The 22,731-nt window shown below is 44.6% G+C and overlaps 1 protein-coding gene across 3 annotated transcripts in view; it reads left to right on the plus strand.

The window, feature by feature from the left end:
• Positions 1 to 21,432, plus strand: part of SRPK1 (SRSF protein kinase 1) — a 73,779-nt gene extending 52,347 nt beyond the window's left edge. For all 3 annotated transcript variants that reach the window (XM_053248596.1, XM_053248597.1, XM_053248598.1), the window contains 8 exons: positions 1,241 to 1,266; positions 2,398 to 2,611; positions 2,991 to 3,425; positions 4,687 to 4,787; positions 16,421 to 16,528; positions 16,850 to 16,919; positions 17,565 to 17,657; positions 18,784 to 21,432. In XM_053248596.1, the coding sequence (XP_053104571.1) occupies positions 1,241 to 1,266; positions 2,398 to 2,611; positions 2,991 to 3,425; positions 4,687 to 4,787; positions 16,421 to 16,528; positions 16,850 to 16,919; positions 17,565 to 17,657; positions 18,784 to 18,968 (1,232 nt within the window). In that variant the 3' untranslated portion in view covers positions 18,969 to 21,432. The remainder of the gene's footprint in view (positions 1 to 1,240; positions 1,267 to 2,397; positions 2,612 to 2,990; positions 3,426 to 4,686; positions 4,788 to 16,420; positions 16,529 to 16,849; positions 16,920 to 17,564; positions 17,658 to 18,783) is intronic.
• Positions 21,433 to 22,731: the final 1,299 nt, after the last annotated feature.

Raw genomic sequence — 22,731 nt, forward strand, 5'->3', positions numbered from 1 at the left:
ATCAGGTCAGTGGTTCCGCTGTCATGCTTTTTCACTCCGTTCCTTGTAACCTTTAGGGCTAGAAACATGGATGACTAAAGTGACTCCTCAGAGTTTCAGCAGGAGTCCATGAGCCATGCTAACATGTCTTTTGTTGTGTGTGCTGGCATGCATTTAAGGCTTAGTTTCTAGTTTGGAAGATATTTGTCTGCTGTTGGAGTGGGTAGGTTGGTCCCGGTTTGGTCTCCCAGGATGTTAAAATCTGCCTCCGCCCTTGAGAAGCATCCTAGTCAACACCTGCTGAATATAAAATCCAATTCTTCAGTCACCAGTCAAGGTGTTATTCTTGACATGGAAGTTTCCATCCAAGGACCTGCTTACAGAGCCAGTTGTCCTGCAGTAATTACCCTTTAATTACTTTATGTCTCTCTTTTACATTAGAGATGACTGGCTTCTGTATTTTGGAAACCACCCCAATTTCAAAACAAGGGTCCAAGACCTAAAAGTGTGTGTTAATCCAACCCAGCTGCTTATGGGAGGTCAAGTTCCTAGCACTTGAAAACAATGGTTTTTTCTTGATTAAATGTGATAGGATTACCAAAAGCTGCAGAAAATTATTTTATGGGTCACTAGCTGAGCATCTGTGGCTTACTTAGTCTAGGTGTTAATCTGAGTGGACTTGAAACAGATTTAAAGCTCTTTTGGCTTCCCTGTGCTTCATCTCTAGATTACTTTAAAAGAACATGAAAAATAACAGAGTATGCAGAGATTAGCTGAATTTAGTACAAATGAATTGTGACAATGAGCAAGGGGTGTGACTTAAAACTTCCCCAAATTCCTTGCTCATGTAAACAGGAATTGTTGCTTGAGGATAACCATCCTGAATAATCAAGTCTGGCTTTCCTGGATTGTTGGTATTTGTTTATATAATTTCAGTGCTGTCACCTTTCCTGCACACTTCTTGCTTTGAAAACGGAGGAGTTAAGCAGCCTAAAATCTGACACTGTCTGCTTAAGTAAGAAAAGCAACATTTACTGTTCAACTCAGTATTTTAATGTTTCAAAAATGATTTTGGTGGTTTCCCACTTCCTGATGGCTCTCAGGGTGTTAGAATCTGGTAACAGCTTAATGAAGAAACCTTTCTTTTGTAATGTGATCATTTTATAGAAGTAGTGTTCTGCTGACTGTGGAAGACTCTCAGTAGAATATTATTTGCAACCCAGCATACAGTTATACTAATTGTTTCTCTTTGATTTCACAGTGAGTACTGCACCACAGCCCAAACCTGTAAGTATGGTAATTTGTGCCATTTAAAAAGCTGAAATCTGCATTTAGATGTACATAATCTTTGCATTACAGACAGTTCTAATAGCATTTAAGAACTCCTACTGGAACCCCTAGTTTATTTTGTAAACTGCCGAGAGAGAGAGAGAGAGTATTAGGCAGGGTAAACATGCAATAAATACATAAATAAAATATATAATAGTGTCTGAGCATGTTTAGATGTCTATCCTCTGCTGTCCAAGGGCTCAGATTTTAGCATGTTGCCATATCCATCTCATTTCCTTCCATTCTGTTAATGGATACCCTTTACCTTAGTGATAGTGAAAATAGCCTATTTTCTAACCATTGCAATCTCAGAATTGCCCCTGCCCCTGTAACCATTTATAATGTACCTGGTTGAAAATGTCCCCATGCTGTTGTGTTCTGTAAGGCTCCCGCCTACTCCAGGCTCATCACAAGGACAGTGCTTGTCTAGAGACAAACCTGTGCTCAGGAAGAGATTATCCATATGACTGTAAATGCTGGGGTATCATCCTTTACAATCACAGGGAAAATCCCTCCCTGGGTAGAGCACCTCTCTTCAGACAAACACTCTCCTCTCGGTGGGTGATGTGGGAAGGATAACCTACATAATGTGTTGAGGCAGGTCTTGCAGGGAGTGTTTGTGCACAGTTACAGGAAAAACTAAATGGTTTAGGCTCTGTGATTACCCAGCTATGGTGGTGTGGGCACATATCCAGTGCAGTCTGGTGGTTCAGACATCATGCAAAACCAAGTTTTAGCATGGTGAGCACAAGCCTGAGCCTTGTACAGAAGGCAAGGAAGTTTTCTTGTTCTGTTAGTGGCTTGGAACAAACCAGGATTTGTTCACAAACTCTGGTTAGAACAAATTGGGAATTGCTGGTTTCAGACACCATAACAAGTCTCAGCTTTTTCTAAACCACCAATGGAAACAGAAAACTTCCTCCCTTTGTGCACAAAGGAGAGTGGGGAGCACACAAGCCCAAGGGTTGCAGTGGTCATAGTTAAACGGTTCTTTAAAAAACAAAAACAAAAAACTCTACTAGGTGATTTGTTAATGCAGTAGATTGCAATAGATGCCCGAGGGTTGGCATATTTCCAATTACCCTGCAGGCTGACAAAATGTCCAAAAATAAGAAAAAGAAATTGAAAAAGAAACAGAAACGACAAGCAGAGCTACTGGAGAAACGAATACAGGAAATTGAGGAGATGGAGAAGGAAGCAAGCCCTCCAGAAGCACTGCCTGAAGACCAGCACGAGGTTCCAAGACCACTTGAGCTACTCTTAAAAGAGAGCCCCCCAGATGAAGGGCTACCAGGAAAGACAGGTATTGCTATCTAGAAAATGTACCCAGAGGATGTATTTAGTCCATCCTTTCAAGTTAAGGAGGTCTTAAATTTAACTTTCATGGATACTTCTAAAACTCAGAAGAACACAAAACTGATTGATTTGTATTGTGTTAATGTTATTTTAAGAGTTGTCTGATCTATAGATCAGCATTTTCCAGCATATGTAATGGGCGTCCAAGCTTAGGTCACTGCTTGCAAGTGTTATGGATACTTGTAGTATTGGGTAATGTTGGATTGGTGCACTCATACACCTGATCACCACTCACAAAAACATATCCAGTTATGATTCCACTCATTTCTAAACTTCGCTTATCCCATAGGCTTTCTGATCTTTCTTTTCTTTTTCCCCCTTTCTAGATGACACTTCTCTTGTATCAGAGCAAATGATCTTAATGGAGGAAGTTGTTGAAAAATGCATAACAGAAATCAATTGCAATGGAATGATGCAAATGACTGCCTTCTCAGAGTCCATCAACCAAGTGTCCGTGAGGCTTGAGGAGGACCTTCATAATGCCAATGATTACAGTGGTCCTTCTCAGGAGCAGGAGGAGGATGAAAGCTGTAGTTTTAACCAAAGTAATGGTGGCTCAGAGAGCAGGATACAGGAAGCAATATCAGATCCACGTGTCCCCTTAATTCCAGAGGTCCTGGATTCAATGGTATGCCAGGGAACTTCAAGTGACGAACAGTATTTCAGTGAACAGCAGATCAGCCACTTACAAGAGAGTATCAGGGCAGAAATACCTTCAGAGGATGAGAACGAAAATAATGGGTTATATGAGAACAACAAAGGTACCACATATGGTGTAAGACTGTAATTTTGAGGAGATTTCCTGCTATAGCATACGTAACAATATTAAGTGTTTTATGCAGAATTTTGCCTAAGTATTCAAAGTGCTTCAATACATGATCTCAGCCAGGACTGCAGAACTTCAGCCCTCCTGCAAAATGTTGGACTACAGCTCCCATCATACCTGATTTTTGGACATTGGCATGGGACCATGGGAGTTATAGTCCCAAAACAGGTGGAGCGCCAAAATGAGAGTTTCCCATATCACAGGTGGCATTTAGCTGTCTACATAAAGATAGTTGTTTACATTTTCTCCTTGCTATGGGAAATTTGATTTTAATAAAATTCTAGCTAATCTAGGATGTCAGCAATTGGAAACCTACAAGCACCCTTGAGTAGCCAACTCCTCTCTTTGTCGTCTGGACTTTAAGCAGCTTGGCTTGAGGAGAGGATAAGTGGGAAGCTAGAGGTTGGAATTCACTCCTAATTTCCTTTATAGCAGGAGGACCTTTCCTCTTATAGCGCTGTGGATCCAGGCTCAGCCTAACTCTCACTTGTCTTTTGGAAGGTGGAAGTGGAGAAAGCCAAGCAGACTATGACAATGAGATGGGAGGGTACATCTTTGTTCTCTTTTGCTCTCTTATTTCTCTCCCCCAACGTGCACCTCCACATTAAAAATATTACAGGATGGGGGTGCAGTACTTTATTTTACTGGCAAGTTACTTGGCCCAGGGTCTAGAGCTCTAATTGACTATAGAGTATTAAAATTACTCTCATTGTTTCTTCTAGTGTTTAACACCTGATTGCTAATGAGCCAAACAGTATTTTAATTACTACTGCTACCCCAGCCATGTACATTTTGTTTCTTCATTTTTCTAGTTCCCTTCAGAATCAGATCTGTTCTTGCTTCACTTGTTGATAATTGTATGAAAAGAGCAAAATCAGTGTTGACAGGAGAGATTGTAGAGTACTGCTGGAAAAAGAATGAAAATGATTAGGCTTCCTCTGAGTTTCAAAAATGGTCTGGTGTGAAACATAATGTGGGGAGATGCTATTCTGAGAAGCAGAGTTCTAAAGCTCTGCTGAGTACATGAACCCTGCACCTGTGTGTGCTTTTTAATTCTTGCTAACTGTATTCATGGATGTGAGGAAGTGCTTGACCCCAGACAAGGAGTAACTACTGTCCTTACAAAGAACCATGCTTTTAGGATGTGTATGACAGATGATGGTGAGTTAACTGGCTGCTGTTCATGCTATGTCTAGGAAAATCTGCTGCTGGAAATTTCCTCCTTAATCCTCTTGAACCTGGGAATGCAGATAAGCTCAAAGTGAAGATAGCAGATCTAGGAAATGCTTGCTGGGTGGTAAGTTTTAAAAACCTCTCCATGCTGAGTGGGAGAAGCTGCTAATCTTTTTGCAGTTCTCAGTAGGCAACATACGTCTTCATTTTTAAGCACATAAACCGGTCCACAAATGCCCTTGCAAGGTCACCAGGGGTGACCATCTCCTTTGATCTGATGAGTGCATCATGACAGAAGAGCAGGGCTTGTCCCCATGGTCATGCCAAGCTTTGAAGGTGCTCAGAAAGCACCAAGAAGTCAGCAAGAGTTTGAACGAGAAACTGTATAAGTCTGGATTTGGTTTTTTATCGAGCTGAGGAGATGTGCCTAGGAGAGCAGAAAAGCGGGGATGGAGTGGGGGCAGCAATATCACAGGTAGCGGGCAGAGGGAGGTATGGTGGTGGGAGTTGGGTAGGCCGTTACAGGGGGAAACGGTCCAGGCAATTGAGGCCTGTTCCTTTTTCTGGCCCTTCTCCCAATCCTCTGAACCCAGGGAGCTCTGAGAACACTCCCTCAAGGATTAGGGTGCTGCTGCTGAATGCCAGGTCAGTCAGTGCAAAAACATTTCTCATCCACAGTTTGATTATGGATGGGCATGCTGACCTGGTATGTGTGACGGAGACCTGGTTGGATGAGCTGGGCGGGGTTGGTCTCTCTCAGCTCTGTCCTCCAGGTTTCCAGATCGTGCAACAGCCCCACCTCGAGGGTCCGGGAAGGGGCGTTGCAGTCATTTATCGAGAGATCCTCCCCATTTCCAGGTGCCTGGTCAGGCAATCTGAGAATTTTGAGTGTTTGTCCTTGAGGGTGAGCCTCCGAGACAGACTGGGGATTCTGCTGGTGTACCGACCACCCCGCTGCACTTCAGTCTCCCTACCTGAGCTGGCGGGGGTGGTCTCGGAGGTGGCATTGGGTTCCCCCAAGCTTATTGTTCTTGGGGATTTCAATGTCCACGCTGAGGCCCCCCTAGTGGGTGCAGCTCAGGATTTCATGGCCTCCATGGCAACCATGGGCCTGTCTCAGCTAGTATCGGGCCCTACCCATGTGGCAGGACATACTCTGGATCTGGTTTTTGCCGACCGGGAAATAAATGATCTGGAGGTGGGGGAATTTGAGATTATTCCCTTGTCATGGACAGATCATCATCTGGTGGGGTTTAGTTTGACTGCTCCATCTGCCCTCTGCAGGGGTGGTGGGCCGATTAGGATGGTCCGCCCCCGGAGGCTTAGGGATCTGCTTGGATTCCAGACTGCCCTTGGGGAGTTTCCAGTGTCCAGAGCTGGTGACCCTGTCGAGGCCCTGGTCAATCTCTGGAATGGAGAGACGGCCTGGGCTGTTGACACGGTTGCTCCTAAACGCCCTCTCCGGCTTGGTGGAGCCCAATCTGCTCCTTGGTTTTCCTCGGAGCTTAGGGCGATGAAGCAACTCGGGCGACGGCTGGAACAACTCTGGAGGAAGAGTCGTGACGAATCTGACCGAACGTGGACTAGAGCCCATTTTAGGGACTACGCCGTGGCTGTGGGGGTGGCGAAGAAATGTTTTTCTCCGCCTCCATTGCATCTGCTCAGTGCAGACAAACAGAGCTGTTTCATGTGGTAAAAACATTGCTCCACACATCCCCCCAGGTAATCGGGGAGGAATCATCTACAGCTCACTGTGATCAGTTTGCCTGTCACTTTGCATAAAGTCACTCGGATCTGTGCTGACCTGGACTCCAGAGTTTTGGCATTTCCGGCAGACGTGCCTTTGGTACTATCTGGTCCCGTTGTTTTGGATTCTTTTCGGTTGGTGCAGCCTGAGGATGTGGACAAGATACTGTGCAGTGTGTGGGCGACATCATGTGCTCTTGACCCTTGCCCGTAATAGCAATAGCAATAGCAATAGCACTTACATTTATATACTGCTCTATAGCCGAAGCTCTCTAAGCGGTTTACAATGATTTAGCATATTGCCCCCAACATTCTGGGTACTCATTTTACCGACCTCGGAAGGATGGAAGGCTGAGTCAACCTTGAGCCCCTGGTCAGGATCGAACTTGTAACCTTCTGGTTACAGGGCGGCAGTTTTACCACTGCGCCACCAGGGGCTCATTGTAATGGCTAATAAAAGCTGCCAGGGAGGGTACAGGCAGATGGTTCGAGTTGATCATTAAGGGAGGGCAGGATGCCATCGTGCCTCAAGGAGGTGGTGGTAAGACCACTATTTAAAAAGCCCTCCCTTGATTCCTCCAACCTGGATAACTATAGACCTGTGTCTAACCTTCCCTTTTTGGGCAAGGTGATAGACGTGTGGTGGCATCCCAGCTGCAGAGGGTCTTGGATGATACGGATTATCTGGACCCTTTTCAATCTGGCTTCCACCCCGGGTATGGGACTGAGACTGTACGCTGGGAAGTAGACAGGGGGAGTGCGTCCCTGTTGGTTCTGCTGGACCTCTCGGCAGCGTTTGATACCATCAACCATGGTATCCTTCTGGGCTGCCTCTTGAGTATGGGAATTGGAGGTACTGCGTTGCAGTGGTTCCAGTCCTTTCTTGGGGAGAGAGTCCAGAAGGTGGTGCTGGGGGGCTACTGCTCGGCCCCATGGCTGTTGGCCTGTGGGGTCCCTCAGGGTTCGGTTTTGTCCCCAATGCTGTTTAACATCTACATGAAGCCGCTGGGAGAGGTCATCTGGGGACTTGGACTGAGTTGTCAGCAATATGTAGATGACACTCAGCTCTATCTCTCCTTGTCACCTGATCCTAGGGAGGCGGTGGATGTCCTGAATCGGGGGCTGGAGGCCATGATGGGTTGGATGTGGGCTAATAAACTGAAATTGAATCTGGACAAGACAGAGGTACTGTTGGTCAGTAGGAGAGCCAATCGGGATGAGGAGATTTTACCGGCTCTGGATGGGGTTGCACTCCCCTTGAAGGAGCAAGTACACAGCTTGGGGGTACTACTGGACCCGGCTCTGCTTTTGGAAGCTCAGGTGGAGGCGGTGGCCAGGGCTGCCTTTGCACGGCTTCGGCTAGTGCGCCAGCTGCATCCCTTTCTCGAGAAGGAAGATCTGGCCATGGTTACCCATGCCTTCGTCACGTCGCGGCTGGATTACTGTAACGCGCTCTACATGGGGCTGCCCTTGAAGAATATCTGGAAACTGCAGCTAGTGCAAAACGCGGCAGCTAGGGTTTTATCTTGAGCTGCCCGGTGGGAGCACATCACACCCATCCTGAAAGAGCTGCACTGGCTGCCAGTTCGTTTCTGGGTCCAATTCAAAGTGCTGGTTTTGACCTTTAAAACCCTTAACGGTTTAGGCCCGGGGTACTTGAGGGACCACCTGCTCCCAAGGGTTGCTGCTCACTTGACCAGGTCATCTGACGGGGCTCTGCTCCGGGTGCCAACAATGAAGGAGGCTCGGCTGTTGTGCACTCGGGACAGGGCCTTCTCTGTTGCTGCCCCCAGATTTTGGAATGCTCTCCCAGTGGCCATTCGCTCCTCGGACTCCATCACAGTTTTTAGAAAGCTTCTTAAATCTTGGCTTTTTATCCAGGCTTTTACATGACTGTTTCTATTGCTGCTTCTATGTGTTTTTATCCATTTATAGTGTTTATGCATGTATTTATAGTTTTTAAATTAGATTTGTTTTATATTTTTAGCTTAATGTTTTTACTGTCATTTTATTGTATGTTTTTTAACTTTTGTAAACCACCTTGGGGTTGTTTTTAATGAAAGGCGGTATATAAATTCAACAATCAATCAATCAATAAAAAAGCAGCAAGAGATCTCATTGGTTCTGAGTACCTCCAAAACTCGGCATGACATCAGAAGCTAGACAGCTCTCCTCTCTCTACTTGGAGGAGGGGAAGCACTTTTGTTTCTGATGTTGCACTCTGGCAACCATAAATTTTGGCATGTTGTAGTTCCTGCTACTGAAAGAGGAGGAATTATATGTCATTTTATTTGTTTGCAGATTTAATCAAGTATTTGATTAATTAAGCAACTCATACATTTATTAACTATGAATTATATGACAGCTCTAGTGCTTTAGTGATTTCATTACATGCCACTCCAGTAAGGAATACACTGATCTTGCACCATATTTTAAACAGCTTTTGTTTCAGCAAACAATTTGCCCTTCCTGATACTGTTCCTGTTAGAATGCAGGGGGAAGGGATGTTGCATGTTTGCACTTCCTGTTAGAATGCAGGGGGAAGGGATGTTGCATGTTTGCACTAGGGATGTGCACAGAACTAGCAAGGCCGGTTTGGTTCAAATCCGGACCAGATTTTAACTGGTCCGGTCTCGGTCTCAGCCAAACTGGCTCCAGTCTGGTTCGTCAATTGAACCTGGCTGAGCAGGTTCGCAGACTGGCTCGTGAGGTAAAATACTTGTAAAGTGGAATCGGGCGAGGATTCCCCTTTACAAGTAAAAGGGGATTCCCTATCTTAAGTGGGTGGGGGGAAGAGTTAAAGGGGAATTCTACCTTTAATTTCCAGGGGATAGTGGAAGGGTGGCAGGGGCTCCTCCTCCTCCTCTGCACAAACATGCAGAGCTCACGAAAATGGAGCTCACGAAAATGGCCTCTTCGTGGGCACAGAGGCCCAGGCAGGCATTTTGGAGTCGGCGGTGGGGTTGGAGGAGCCCCCGCCACCTATGTTTCTGCCACTGCCTAGAAATTAAAGGTAGACATCATACCCCAACACCCCTGCTCCTTAGGCTAGGGAATCTATCTACTTGTAAATGGGAATCCTCACCGGATTCCCCTTTGCAACAATACCCCAGAACCAGCCCATGAACAGGTTCTTAGAACTGGTCCCCGTCTAGTTCAAACTTGGATTGCCCGAACTGAGCCTACTTGATGTTGAGCCTGGCTCAACATCAAGTCAGCTCACGCATCCCTAGTTTGCACCCTGTGCTTAAACAAAACATTAAAAATCTTTCTGCTTCTGGAAAGATAGAATGTGAGAGGCAAGGACTGGAGCTTGATGTATTATCCTTTTATGTAGCTGATGTCTATGGGCAGTCAGTCCTATACTCTTCCTTGGAAGAACCAGATTTGAAGGGCAGCATCCCAATTAGAACAGTGGCAGATACTGGGGGAGACGATGATGTGGGAGGACATCTTAAGTGAAAGGAAGGGGTAGCAGGTAATTGAGCTGATGCCTTTTGGAGTACTCTCCCTAGGCACACTGCCCAACTTACCAAGTAAGAATTACATACAAGAAACAAGTCCATGCATGCATGTAGGGAAGGGGAGCAGAATTTTCAACCATCTCCCCTTCAACCTTTGTTGTAAACCACCCAGAGACGTAAGTTTTGGGCGGTATAAAAATACGTTAATAAATAATAAATAAAATAAATAAACCTTCAGGGACATATTTTCAGAAGGCACAGCTACAGAAGGAAGATGGATTGTTGATAATCTCCATGCTTGAATGGAAGCCTGCCTTATGCATATCTTTTACTTAGTATATTATTATTATTTATTCAATTTCTATACCGCCCTTCCAAAAATGGCTCAAGGTGGTTTACACAGAGAATAAATAAATAAATAAGATGGATCCCTGTCCCCAAAATCTAAAAGAAACATAAGATAGACACCAGCAGCAGTCACTGGAGGTAATGTGCTGGGGGTGAATAGGGCCAGTTACTCTCCCCCTGCTAAATAAAAAGAATCACCACGTTAAAAGGTGCCTCTTTGCCAAGTTAGCAGGGGACACTCTTGACTGTCAGCTAGAGCGTGTTAATGCTAGGTTACTGGTTAATAACACATTGGTAATCAATGCCTCTGAATGAGGCTACTCACCTGACTCAGTTGTATTGACTACCAGTTTGCTTCTGAGCATAATTCATGGTCCTGGTGACTTGTAAAGTTCTAACTAACAATTTTAATGTAAACCGCCCTGAGCCTTTTGGAAGGGCGGTATAAAAGTTTTTTATTAATAATAATAATAACAACAACAACAACAACAACAACTAGTTTGACCTCATGTTGGAATGCTTTGTCCTGTATGCATCGTTGTTGTTGTTGAGAAATGGATGAGACTCTGCTCCTTATTTTCCTCTAGTCCCATTGCAATCTTATGCAATGTGAGTGAGGACCATTGAACTCAGTGGGACTTACTTCTGAGTAAATGTGCATAGACCTGGGCTGTATAGCTGTTAAAAGGACATAACAGGGTTCTCACTGTAATGGTGTCACAATCATAGAGTTGTTTCTTCAAGGAGACTTACTTTATACTGCTGGGTTGCAAAGTGCATGAATATAGTCTGTTTTTGTTTGTCCAATCGTAAGTTCTGAGGCTAGAATATACAGACCCAGAAAGCTTACTGATAAAGTATATGCATTCCAGTTTGTGATTTTGTTCATGGACTCTCCTTTCATCTCAAGTTTAATACTATATCCCTTTCTTCTTTGTAGTCTCTGTGCATCACACATGGGATTTGCGCCTTTGCGGAGCCACCATCTGGAAACTTCCAAAGCTTTACCTTATTAGGGAAAAAGAGCAGGGAAACCGGCTCCCCCTCAGCAAATGTACCACACTCCTTCAGTCTTTCTTCGACCGCCGCAGCTACTGCACCTCTGGTTGTCTTCTCTCTAGCTTTGCCTGTGAAATATGTATTTATAGTCACCTTTCTTATTTATTTGTTGTTTTTTCTGTCTTACCTTCCCCTCGTTTACTTCCTCTGTCGCATTTTGCATTTTTATTTTTGTTGGAACCCGCCCTCCCTTTGTGGCCGCTTATGGCCACAAGCATTATCTCAAAAAATTGCTTCCAGTGCTCCTCCAAGCTACTTTCCTCCGATGGACTTTCCTTATGCTTGCGGGGAGTCACACCGTACTGACCTTTGCTTGGTCTGTAAGGGTTTTACTAGGCAAGCCCATCGTAATCTGGATGCCCGCCTTCGCAACTCCCTCTGGGAGAGAGCCCTCATAACGAGCTCTTCTGCAGCAGGGACTCCAGAGTTACCACTACCAGCTCTAGGTTCTCTCCCTTGTACATGAGGAACACCGACTGCTCGGCACACTCTCCCCTCTGGGAGGCAAACCGGCTGAAAAAGCCATGCTGTCTATGCCTGATGTATCCTTCGGCCCACCCATACTGTCCGTGCTACCTGCAGTGGTTTTCCCTCCAACCCATGTGGCTGTTCTATTGCCGGGACCGTCAGCTTTGCTGTTCCGTGCCTTCGGCCCTGGCTGTACCTCCTTCTGCCTCCTCGGCTGGCCCCTCTCTCCCGGGCCCAAGCAGTATGCGGTCTACCCCGACTGCAGGAACACTCACGAAGAAGAAAGGGGCAGAGCCAAAATTGAGCTCAACGGGAGAAACAACTAAGGCAGCTAAGAAAGCTGTGTTGCTGGCGGCAGCTGTTCCAATGCAGCCACTTGTAGCGGTACCAACAGAAACTACGTCTGTTCCAAAGATGAAGAAAAAGAACGCGGCTCCACTACCAGTACCTTCACAAACGCTGCCTGCATCTTTGATACCATGCGAAGGGCAGCTTAAAGAGGAACAATCAAGGGGCAAAAAGAAGAGGAGAACCAAACATTTAACACCATCTATTAGTATTCAGCCCTTGGTTCCTGTCCCACTGGAACATGAGCGATCGGACCTCGAATCTGCAACAGACCTGCTCAATGACAATTCTAGCTTGCATAGCAGGAGTCCTAGTATTTCTTCTAAGAAATCGCAACACAAAAGAGGCATAGGAGCTGCTCTAGGGACAAGTCTTTGATTCACCAGACTATTCTCGAGAAGAATATCCAGATTACTATGATGATTCCTATGACCATCCCAGGGGTCCAAGCAGACGCTATAGGGCATACTTTGACTACTATGCACCAGATTTTCGCCTGAACCCTCACTATAAGTATATTGACAGTGTGGGCTATGATGATTGGTAAGATCGCATGGGTCATTATAAGCCTTGTAGGTGGCGCCGCAGGTCCCGATCCTGTCCGCCTTCCTGCTCCCCACTGTGCCCGCGATCTCGCTCGAGATCCCCATATGCACCTCCAGAACCTGTACTGGTGCCTGTCTCACAGTCAACGCTCCCGCAAAGGCCAATTCTGGAGCAGCCACTGATGCCAGTGTGCCCTGTACCTTCAGGTCATCCTCCACCACAAGACCCTCTGCCTCAGGCCCCTGCACTGGAAGATCCAGGGGGCTCATCAGAATCTAGTGTGGAGTCATTAGATTCTGAGGACTCCAAGGACGGGGTCCCTGTACCTATACCTGATGAAGGTGTACAGGATGTGGGAGATAGCACTTCAGTGGAAACTCTAAACACTATGCAGAGGACTTGATCCGCATGGCAACCTTATTGGGTTTGGATGTTCACCAGCAGACCTCTCAGTTGGAGGATCCTGTGTTCTAACTCATTCAGATGGACTCCAATGTTCCTGTAGCTCTATTGCTGGTACCCACACTAGTCTAAGTTCTCAAGGCATCTTAGGAGAAACCTGCTTTGGTATCTGCAACCGGATCAGAGGGATGCTGCACTGGTCTTTCTCAGTGAAGGTCTCTGTGTAGCAAAACAGCAGCTCCATTCCTCTAGACACTGTGCCAACTGTGGTTCCTGCTCTATGGCTTTGGCAGGTGCCCTATGGAGACATGCTTGGCTGAGATCCTCCTCATTGTCTCAAGAGGCCAGGGGGTGCATTGAAGACTTACCGTTTTATGGCGAAGCCCTATTCGGAAATACAACAGATGATACTCAAGAGAGAGTTCAGAAGTTGTGTACCACAGCTCAATCCATGGGCTTCTCTCAGCCCTCTGTGCCCACTTCTAACCTGATGAAACGCAGACAGTGCCCATGCTATTCTCAATCCAGACAGCTCACCTTCTACTCCGGGGATTCCTTTTGTCACCAACAGCGTTCCCAGCACTGAAGAATCCTGGGCTGAGGACCCAATCCCAGACCGCAGGCTAATTTCTAGACAAAGACCCCGTGCCACAAGCATCAATGATGCTACCGTGCAACGACCCCTATCTTTATATTATGGGGTTTGGAGAGCAGTTACTTCAGATGCCTGGCTCCTAGCCATCATAAGGAACGAGTATAAAATAAAATTAGACAATTTGCCCCCCTTTTCAGATATCCACACCACATCTCCGTCCTCCCATCTGTTGACAGAAATAGGCTCCCTCCTTTGCAAGGGAGCTATCCAACGCATTCAAGGAAACATCAACTTGGGTTTCTACTCAAGTTACTTCACCATTCTGAAACGGGACGGAGCTTGAGACTGATTCTCGATTTGAAGGGTGTGAATCTCTCTGTAACGTACAAGAAATTTCGTATGGTAACTATCCCGGCCATTCTACGTTGTCTGTTCGGGGGCGCATGGTTCACGTCCATAGACTTACAGGACACCTATTTTCATGTTTCTATTGTGCCACATCACCACAAATACCCGAGGTTTCATGTAGTTTCCCAATTGTACCAATAAACCTTTCTTCGTTTTGGACTGGCCTCCACCCCACACATGTTTACAAAATGTATGGTGGTGGTGGTGGCAGCCCACCTGAGATTGCAAGGCATGACTGTTTTCCCCTACATAGAGGACTGGTTGCTTGTGTTGTCCTCAAGGACCTGCCTCACAAGAGATGTGGAACTCGCTAGGCTTCTCTTGCATCACCTGGGTCTACAAGTCAACCAGAAAAAATTGAAGTTAACACCAACTCAGAACATTCAGTTTCTAGGTGTTGTTTTGGACTTGGACTCTGCACTGGCAACTCTGCCTCAGGAGAAGATTCAGTGGATACAGTTTGCCACCTGTACCTTTTGCAGATATCAAAGGCACAGGGCGAGGTTTGTACAACGTCTGCTGGGCCTGATGGCTTCAGCCACCACAGTGTTACCCCAGGCCCATCTTTGCCTGTGCAACCTGCAAACCTGGTTTCTGTGCAAGTTCCATCCCTAAGTGCACTCCCAGCGTAGGATGCTCACAGCCCTGTGCAGAGTACAAAGGGCGGTATCTTGGTGGACGGTGCGGTCCAACCTAACCCATGAGATTCCCTTTCAAAAGGAATTTCTCACCTTCACAATCATCACAGATGCATCAAACCAAACATCGGGTGGGGTGCACATTTCAATGACCTGGTGGCCGCAAGGAATTGTACTTGAGAGGAACATTCCTATCACATCAACTATCTTGAGTTGATGGTCATGTTTTGGGCCCTCAGGACTTTTCGGTTATACATAGTAGGATCTCCTGTCCTTCTTCTCACAGACAATATGACAGCCAGGTTGTATTTCAACAGGCTGGGAGGCACGGCATCACGTTGGCCAGCAAGAGTCACAGCTTGGTGGATAGAACTACGACTTTTTTTAGTGCTCCGGTACAACAAGTTTTGTCAGCAGCAAGGAAACCTTTCACGCTGGCATCCTACACAGCAAAATTGACCCATTTTCCTGAGTTTGTTTGAGAGAAGGGATCGGTACCTTCGGAGGCATCATTGCAATTGATTTTTGAATATCTGTTGCACCTGAAGGATACTGGGTTAGCTATTTCTTCTTTAAGGGTTCACTTGGCTGCCATTGCAGACAAGCACTCCATGTCTGGGTGGTTTTCTCATAAACTGGTAATATAAGTCCTTTAAAGGTATACTACATTTGTTTCCCCCTGCTCACAAATGTTCCCCACCGTAGAATTTACTGTTGGTGCTGAAACAATTAATGAAGCCTCCCTTTGAGCTTCTGGCAACATGTAATCTTACACTGTTATCTTCAAAAGTGGTGTTTTTGGTTGCAATCACCTGAGCTCGAAGAGTAAGTGAGATAAAAACATTACTTTCTGACGCACCGTGTTTAATTTTTCATAAGGATAGATTGTGTTAAGGCTGACTTTCTCTTTCTTGCCCAAAGTTGTTTCTGAGGCACAAGAAATTTCTTTACCTACCTTCCCTCCCCCCCCCCCTGCTTCTGCCACTGGGAAGGAGCGTGCTTATCATTCTTTGGACGTAAGGAGAGCCCTTGCCATCTATGTGGGCCGTACGCAGTCATTCCGCGGGACCACATCCCTATTTGTGTCCTATTCGGAGGACTTTGCTGCCTCCTGTTAGAGCACATTCTACGCGTGCGATGGCTGCTTCAGTGGCCTTCCATAGGGGTGTATCTATGTCTAAAATTTGTAAAGCCGCAACATGGTCTCGGCCAACAGCGTTTGTCAGACATTATGCCTTAGATGTTCAGTCTCATGCTCATGCGCTGTTTGGTTCATCTGTATTGCACACTGCTGTTTATGAAAAATAAATTGTTTTTGCTGAGCGATATTCAGTGTATTGCTCTCTGTTCTTGGGCTGCACCTACCATCCTATTAGGGTTGCTTGCTATTATCCCATGTGTGATGCACAGAGACCACGAAGAAGAAAGGCTGGTTACTCACCTGTAACTGTAGTTTTTCGAGTGGTCTTTTGTGCATGCACACTACCCACCCTTCCTCCCCGCTGCAGTGTCTATGTCACTGTTGTGGTTAAAGCTGCGGTGGTCTGTGGACTTAAAGAGTGTGGTACATTTGCTGATGGGGGAGCTGGTTTTCCCGCACTTTTTTCCTAATGAGGTAAAGCTTTGGAAGTTTCTGGGTGGTGGCTCTGTTGAGATGCAAATCCCATGTGCGAATGCACAGAAGACTACTCAAAGAACTACAGTTGCAGGTGAGTAACCTGCCTTTCCTCTGCAGCATAAACACTTCACTGAGGATATTCAGACAAGGCAATACCGATCCCTGGAAGTACTGATTGGAGCAGGATACGGCACCCCAGCTGATATTTGGAGCACGGCCTGTATGGTAAGTTCAATCACATTACCTGAATCTGACAAGAATGGTTGATTTCAGAAATCTGTAGGAATTCCTAGTATGCTGTGTGTTCTTTTCAATAACAGTTAATTTTAAATTGCATTATTTATTTATATATATATATATATATATATATATATATATATATATATATATAAATAAATTTTAATTTTGTGTTCTTTTCCCCTACACACTAATGTGCAATTAGGATTATGACATTTCAGTAACTATTTTCAGTGTCAGTAACATTTCAGTGGCTATTCCCAAATAAGCCTGAAAGTTGTCTTATGTGGTTCTCCCCCCACCCCCCAGGCCTTTGAACTGGCTACAGGTGACTACTTGTTTGAGCCTCATTCTGGTGAAGACTACTCTCGGGATGAAGGTGAATGCATTCTTTCTTTAGTTCTTATGAGGTGGGTGGAATGAGAAGAGGAAATTGGGGCAGTCAGTATTTTTTATTATCGGTATTTCCCCGAGTGCTTTTGGATTGTGAAGCAACCAAAAGTCATGGGGCTTCAAAGAATGGGAGGCATGACAAGCCTAGTTGTTCATTTGAATGCTTACGATCTTTGTTATAAACACGGGCTGTATTCCAGCCTAGGGTTCTGTTTTCCTTACATCATGTACTATATTCAATTGTGACCATATTTTTCAGGCCACCTCAGATAGCTGGCCTTGAGGCTTATGGGGAGGAAGTAGAAAGAGAAACTGCATGAGTATAATCCAAATCTCTGAGCTCTCCTGGTATTTTTAAGAGGCAAAAACATTAAATGGTTATAAGTAAATAAGTTAATTACTCTGGCAGACTTTAATCTCCAATTGTGTATAGTCTTTATTTTGTTTTATACATTTGTGTTGCCTTTCCTATTAGAAAACATTCAAGCCAACTTACAAACTACTAAAACCAACCACCAGTAAAATAACGGCAATCAAAGCACTAAACAATGAAATAAAGGGCTTAGGAACAAGTTTATTTTAAGGGCCATGCACTCACTAGTTCTTTCTTGCTCTCTCCTGGGGCACATAGACCACATTGCTCTGATCATAGAACTTTTGGGGAAAATACCTCGCAAGCTCATTACGGCTGGAAAATACTCTAAGGAGTTCTTCACCAAAAAAGGTAAGAAGGAAAGAATCTGCAGAATCTCTGCTGCCTGCGGCTGAAGGTCAAGTTTGTGTTCTCTCTTTCCCCTCTTTTATAGCACAGCTCTGTTTTACTTTTCTGACTTATCTGAGCAAAGAGTTGTGGATACTCACCAGCTCATAAAGCTTTCTGCTTTTTTAACACATTAACTTAATTCTGAACAAAGTCAGGCTTCCCTGATCTGAATTTGGAGCCGGGATGGGGGCGGGATGAGCTCTGCAGTTACATTGTGCTTCTGACGTACTCTAGATGCCTCTGATGTATAACATGATGAGGACAACTTGCAGTCAGGACATCAAAAGCACTTTGTAGCTTGTGGAGACAACCCATCTGGCCAACTCCAGGGTGACGGGGGACCCTTCTGTATCATGCTGCACTTCTGAGGTGCTTGAAGTGCCAACCAGAACTTGTGGGCCCCTGTCTAGTAATCACCTGATTTTATCTGATCTATACATGTATAAACTAGAAGAAGCCGGACCACACAACCAACCAACCCTGTTCACCCCCGAGCCTTCTCATTCCCTCTCCCATTTTTCTTAGCTCCAGCATGAAGTCATGATGTTTAAATCCTAGTTAGGGAACACAGCAGCTCTGCAACTGTTAACATCAGAAGTTTGAGTAGGTATTGTGAATGTACAGCTCCTTTCCAGTCAGTGTCCCCTTATTTAGGGGTGGTGCTAAGCAGGGAACCTGTTGAAGGGGCTGATGCTAGTAGGCGTGTTTTTCTTTGCTTTTCTCAGATGAACTTTAGTTCTCAACTTTGTCATATTGAATCTTTGAATCAAAGATGTGCAAACGAGAATAGGACTTGAAATACCAACTTCTCGGACATGTCCTGGTCTCTTTGACAACTGCTTAAAGTATACTCCATGTTTGATACAATATTGCTTAGGTGTCACTACTCCATAGAACCCTTCATAAACCTTTCCTAATAGTGGCACACCTCAGGTGTAAAACTTGAGAGAAGGAGAGAGGAAATCCCTCTCTTTCCTGTTGAACAACATCATTTCATAAGGCATTGAAGTCCTGCTGTCTACTCTGTTAACCTTTCTGCTCATGTCAATGACATCCTATCAACCTTGGTCATTGTTCTTCTTCTCAGGTGATCTGAAGCACATCACCAAGCTGAAGCCATGGGGTCTCTTTGAGGTCTTGGTGGAGAAATATGAATGGCCCCAAGCTGAGGCAGCTGCCTTCACAGACTTCCTGTTACCTATGCTGGAGTTGAATCCTGAGAAAAGGGCTACAGCGGCACAGTGTCTCAGGCACCCCTGGCTCAGTTCCTAGAAGTCTGACACCATGGCTCTATAACCGGGTTTACAGCATACTATATACACACCTAGATGTCCCAGCTGCCCCTCCTTCTCCCAAGTCGATTTTTCCCTGTTGATTTTCAGAGCAAAGCGTCTTCTTGAGGGCTTTTGAGATTTTAGATAAATCTAACTGTTCGTGTGAGTTTGTGTACGCGACTCAGTAGGGACTGTTGTCAGCCATTGGGCATCCGATATATGTTGGTGTGATTGGGGTTTGCCAAAGAGTTTTAATGGGAATGTGAAATTATTCCCAGCTCTCTTCCTTGCTCCAGTATCTTACCCTGAACGTGCGGGGAAATCTCCATTGGGACACACTCCCTTAATTATATTGCCGTCATCCCAAGGGGGATGTGAAGAGCTGTGAATCCCTCCTTAGCTCACTGACTCCGGGAGTCATTTTCTCAGAGCACATCCAGTTGCTGACAGTAAGAGGAGAAATGGTGGTAGCTCCATGTGGAGCACTGAACTCTTCAATTCTCTACTCATTCCTTAGGTGTCAGATCTGCTAGCCCGCCCCCCCCCCTTCTGTTAAGAATTTTCTCTAGTTTTAGCCATTGAATCTTTTGAAACCACCCATATGAATGTTTTCTCACCACTTTTGTTCCCTGCGTTGAGTTTCTGAGTCCAGTGAAATAAGCTGTTCTCCAAAGCCAGAGCATATCAATGTGACTGTGCTTCACAAGAGAAATAAAAGCAAGAGGAATGGGTAAAATCGAGGCTCCACAGTACGGATCTATGCATTTGTTGGCTGCAGAGGGACAGCCAGATTGCCCAAGTTCTATGCTAGATTGCCCAACACACAAACCTGGGCAGTATATGGCCTGCCAGCCACATATGGTGGCTAAAAAGGTGCTTGAGAACTGCATGGGTTTCTTCAGCCCAAACTGGGACTCAAAAGCAGGGAGTTGTCAAGCATCTGGCAGGCCATTTGTAATTCAGGGCTGCTTTGTGCCAGTAATGACATTCATTATGTTGCCCTGGTATGAAATTGTATTTTTAGTAGAGAGCCATTAGTTTTTCAGTCTAGAAGAATAGAATATATCCTTTCCGCTTTAACAATAAGGAAAGATGATATTGGTGGCTGTCTTTCCAGCTGTGCTGTATGCCCAGAAGTTCAGCCACCAGATTTCCAAAGGTTAATGAATGTAAAGATACTTATCCTGTAAATTTGTCTGAGGTGCTGGACTCTAGAAACCACCTTTTCAGATAGAATTCTTTTCTTATGTCAGGACTAATAATCTTCTAGGAGGAGAGTAGTTTGGTTCTCCCCCACCCCCCGAGAGGAATTGTCAAATTCTCTTTTCCAAATGCATTATAAATGTTGCTCATCAGAACACAGCATACACTTTTAAACTCCTAGGAAAGGGGGGTAGTTGTGATTGACTCTGATAGCCTTATATTTTAGTAGAAAGGTCAAGATATGTGAACACTCACTAGTTTGACAGTATTTTTCAGGCTTCCCATGGTCATTAAAAATCCCCTGCCCTTCTGCTCTAATGTGAAGTTTAGAGAAGTTGGGACTTCCAACAGCCCTTCCTTACCATGGACCAAATAGGCCTTTGAGCTTAGAAAATTCTCCAAGGCTAGAAATCGTTGGAGGACTCAAGCTTGCAGGCACTGTGTGGGACAATCCAATGCAAAAGCTGCCAGCAATGAGAAACTCTACTCAGTTGTTTTCTGTGTGTATTGAACCCTAGTTTATAGTAATCTTAACACCCCGTCCTTAAAAAATAAAATTCTGGTGCCGTCTTGTTAAAAAATAAAATAAAATATAACCATCATACCCCACTTTTTCATTGGCCGCACTGTCATATGATGCCTGACTGAGGCTTTAGCAAAACCTGTGCTGCATGTTGTCCATTTAGGAAATCTTAAGTAAGGTTCTCTGTGCATAACCTTGAGAAAACGTTTCCAAAACTGTTAATGATATTCCTGTTATCTGGAGTATCTTCTTCACCTCCAAAAGCACTTCTGTGCCTGTCTGTAACATTTTTTTAAAGGTGGGACTACAATGTATAGTTCCTACTTTCTCTTCAAATGCTGTGAAGACTTGCTGGCAGGGAGAATTGAATTTCTGGTGTTTGCTTCAACATCCTGGCTACCTGAACAAAGCAAATGTTCATAGGTGGGGGCTGCATTTCTTAGTTCTAATACAGGTTCTCCTCCACAGAAGAAGGCTGCAGCTGCCTCTCTTGCACTGAAACAGAAGTTCTGGAGTAAAACAAGAGGTAGTTTGTCAGGATTGCCTACATGTATTGTGGCTCACATCAGGTTCTCTCCACTTCCAAATTGCCATAAAGTGCTCACTAACAGATTTGTACTTGTTTTTGTTGACCTAAAACCTGAAGGGGGGGGGCATTTTTATTCTTTCTATTGGATGCATTGTCTTTTTTTCTTTGTAAATGCAGCACAATAAACATATTATTAAATAACTTGCATATAGTTTTCATATACAATCTGTGTGTTCATCCAGATATTTTATAAATTAGAATCTCTTATTTGAATTGTCTGTTGGGTAGCACAACACTTAGATTAAATATTAATACTGCTGATGTGATTGTGTTGTGCAGTGTGGGGTGATATAATTACATTACTGGTTACTGGTGAGTTTAGAAAAGCACGGTTATTATATGGGTAGAAGATACTGACTTGAGTTAACCATTGAAAGCATAAACGAAGTTGATACACTGATGAAACATTTCATTATCATAATCTAAATTAAAATGTGTTCCACAGAAATGGCAGCTTAGTTTTAGCTTTGCACTATCTTGTTGTGACAGTTTGTTAAAGTTTCTTAAAGTGGGAAGATCTGTGTGGTGGTGTTAATCCTAAAAGAACCTTGGGCTAATATTCATATTCGAAGAAGATCTGCTCTTGAAGTGAACTCAAATTCTCAGTTATCATTACTAGTACTGGTACCCACTCTTCCAGGTTTAGAAAAGGTATATTCTGTACAATGTGTAGAGCCTACTGCAAAGTTATATTACTGACCACTAGCAAATTCCATTAGTCCCACAGCTGTTGTGGTGGCCACTTCTGATTATCCAAATTGCCATCGGAGTCCAGCTGGAAGAATGGATTTGGCAAGAGAGTGGGGAGGATGGAGACAGCTTTTCAGTTAGACTGGGATTAGGCTTTAGAGCAGTTGGTTTTGGGAAACAATTGGTGTTCAGGTATTGGGGGGGTTGGTTGGTTGGTTGGTTTGTTCATTCATTCGTTCATTCATTCTGTATACCGCCCTTCCTAAAATGGCTCAAGGATTTTATTTATTTATTTAACATTAAAATAAAAAAACACATAAAACAGTTAAAATAAAATGAAACATATAAACCAGATTAAAATTAAAACTAAATATCATTAAAAGCCAGGTGGAAAAGTTGGGTCTTTAAGGCTCTCCTGAAGGCCTCCAAGAAACATAATCCTCTTATATCCACAGGAAGCGCATTCCACAACCCAGGGGAGACAACTGAGAAAGCCTGATCCCAGGTAGCCACCAGATAAACTGGTGGCACTCAAGACAGACCCCTCCTAATGATCTTGATGTGCGGTGGAGATCTTGTATTATTATTATTATTATTTTTATTTTACACAGTCAGACAGGTGTTATTGACTGGTTTGTTTTATCCAGACATCGAGTCCTTCCCAAGGACCTGGGATGCCAGAATTTTATTGTCAATGTTGTTGCTGTTGTGATAGATATTGTCGCAGAATATAGGCTGTTCCCAGTAAAGCTGCTT

Source organism: Hemicordylus capensis, chromosome 4 (genome assembly GCF_027244095.1).
Source record: "Hemicordylus capensis ecotype Gifberg chromosome 4, rHemCap1.1.pri, whole genome shotgun sequence".
Taxonomy (NCBI): domain Eukaryota; kingdom Metazoa; phylum Chordata; class Lepidosauria; order Squamata; family Cordylidae; genus Hemicordylus; species Hemicordylus capensis.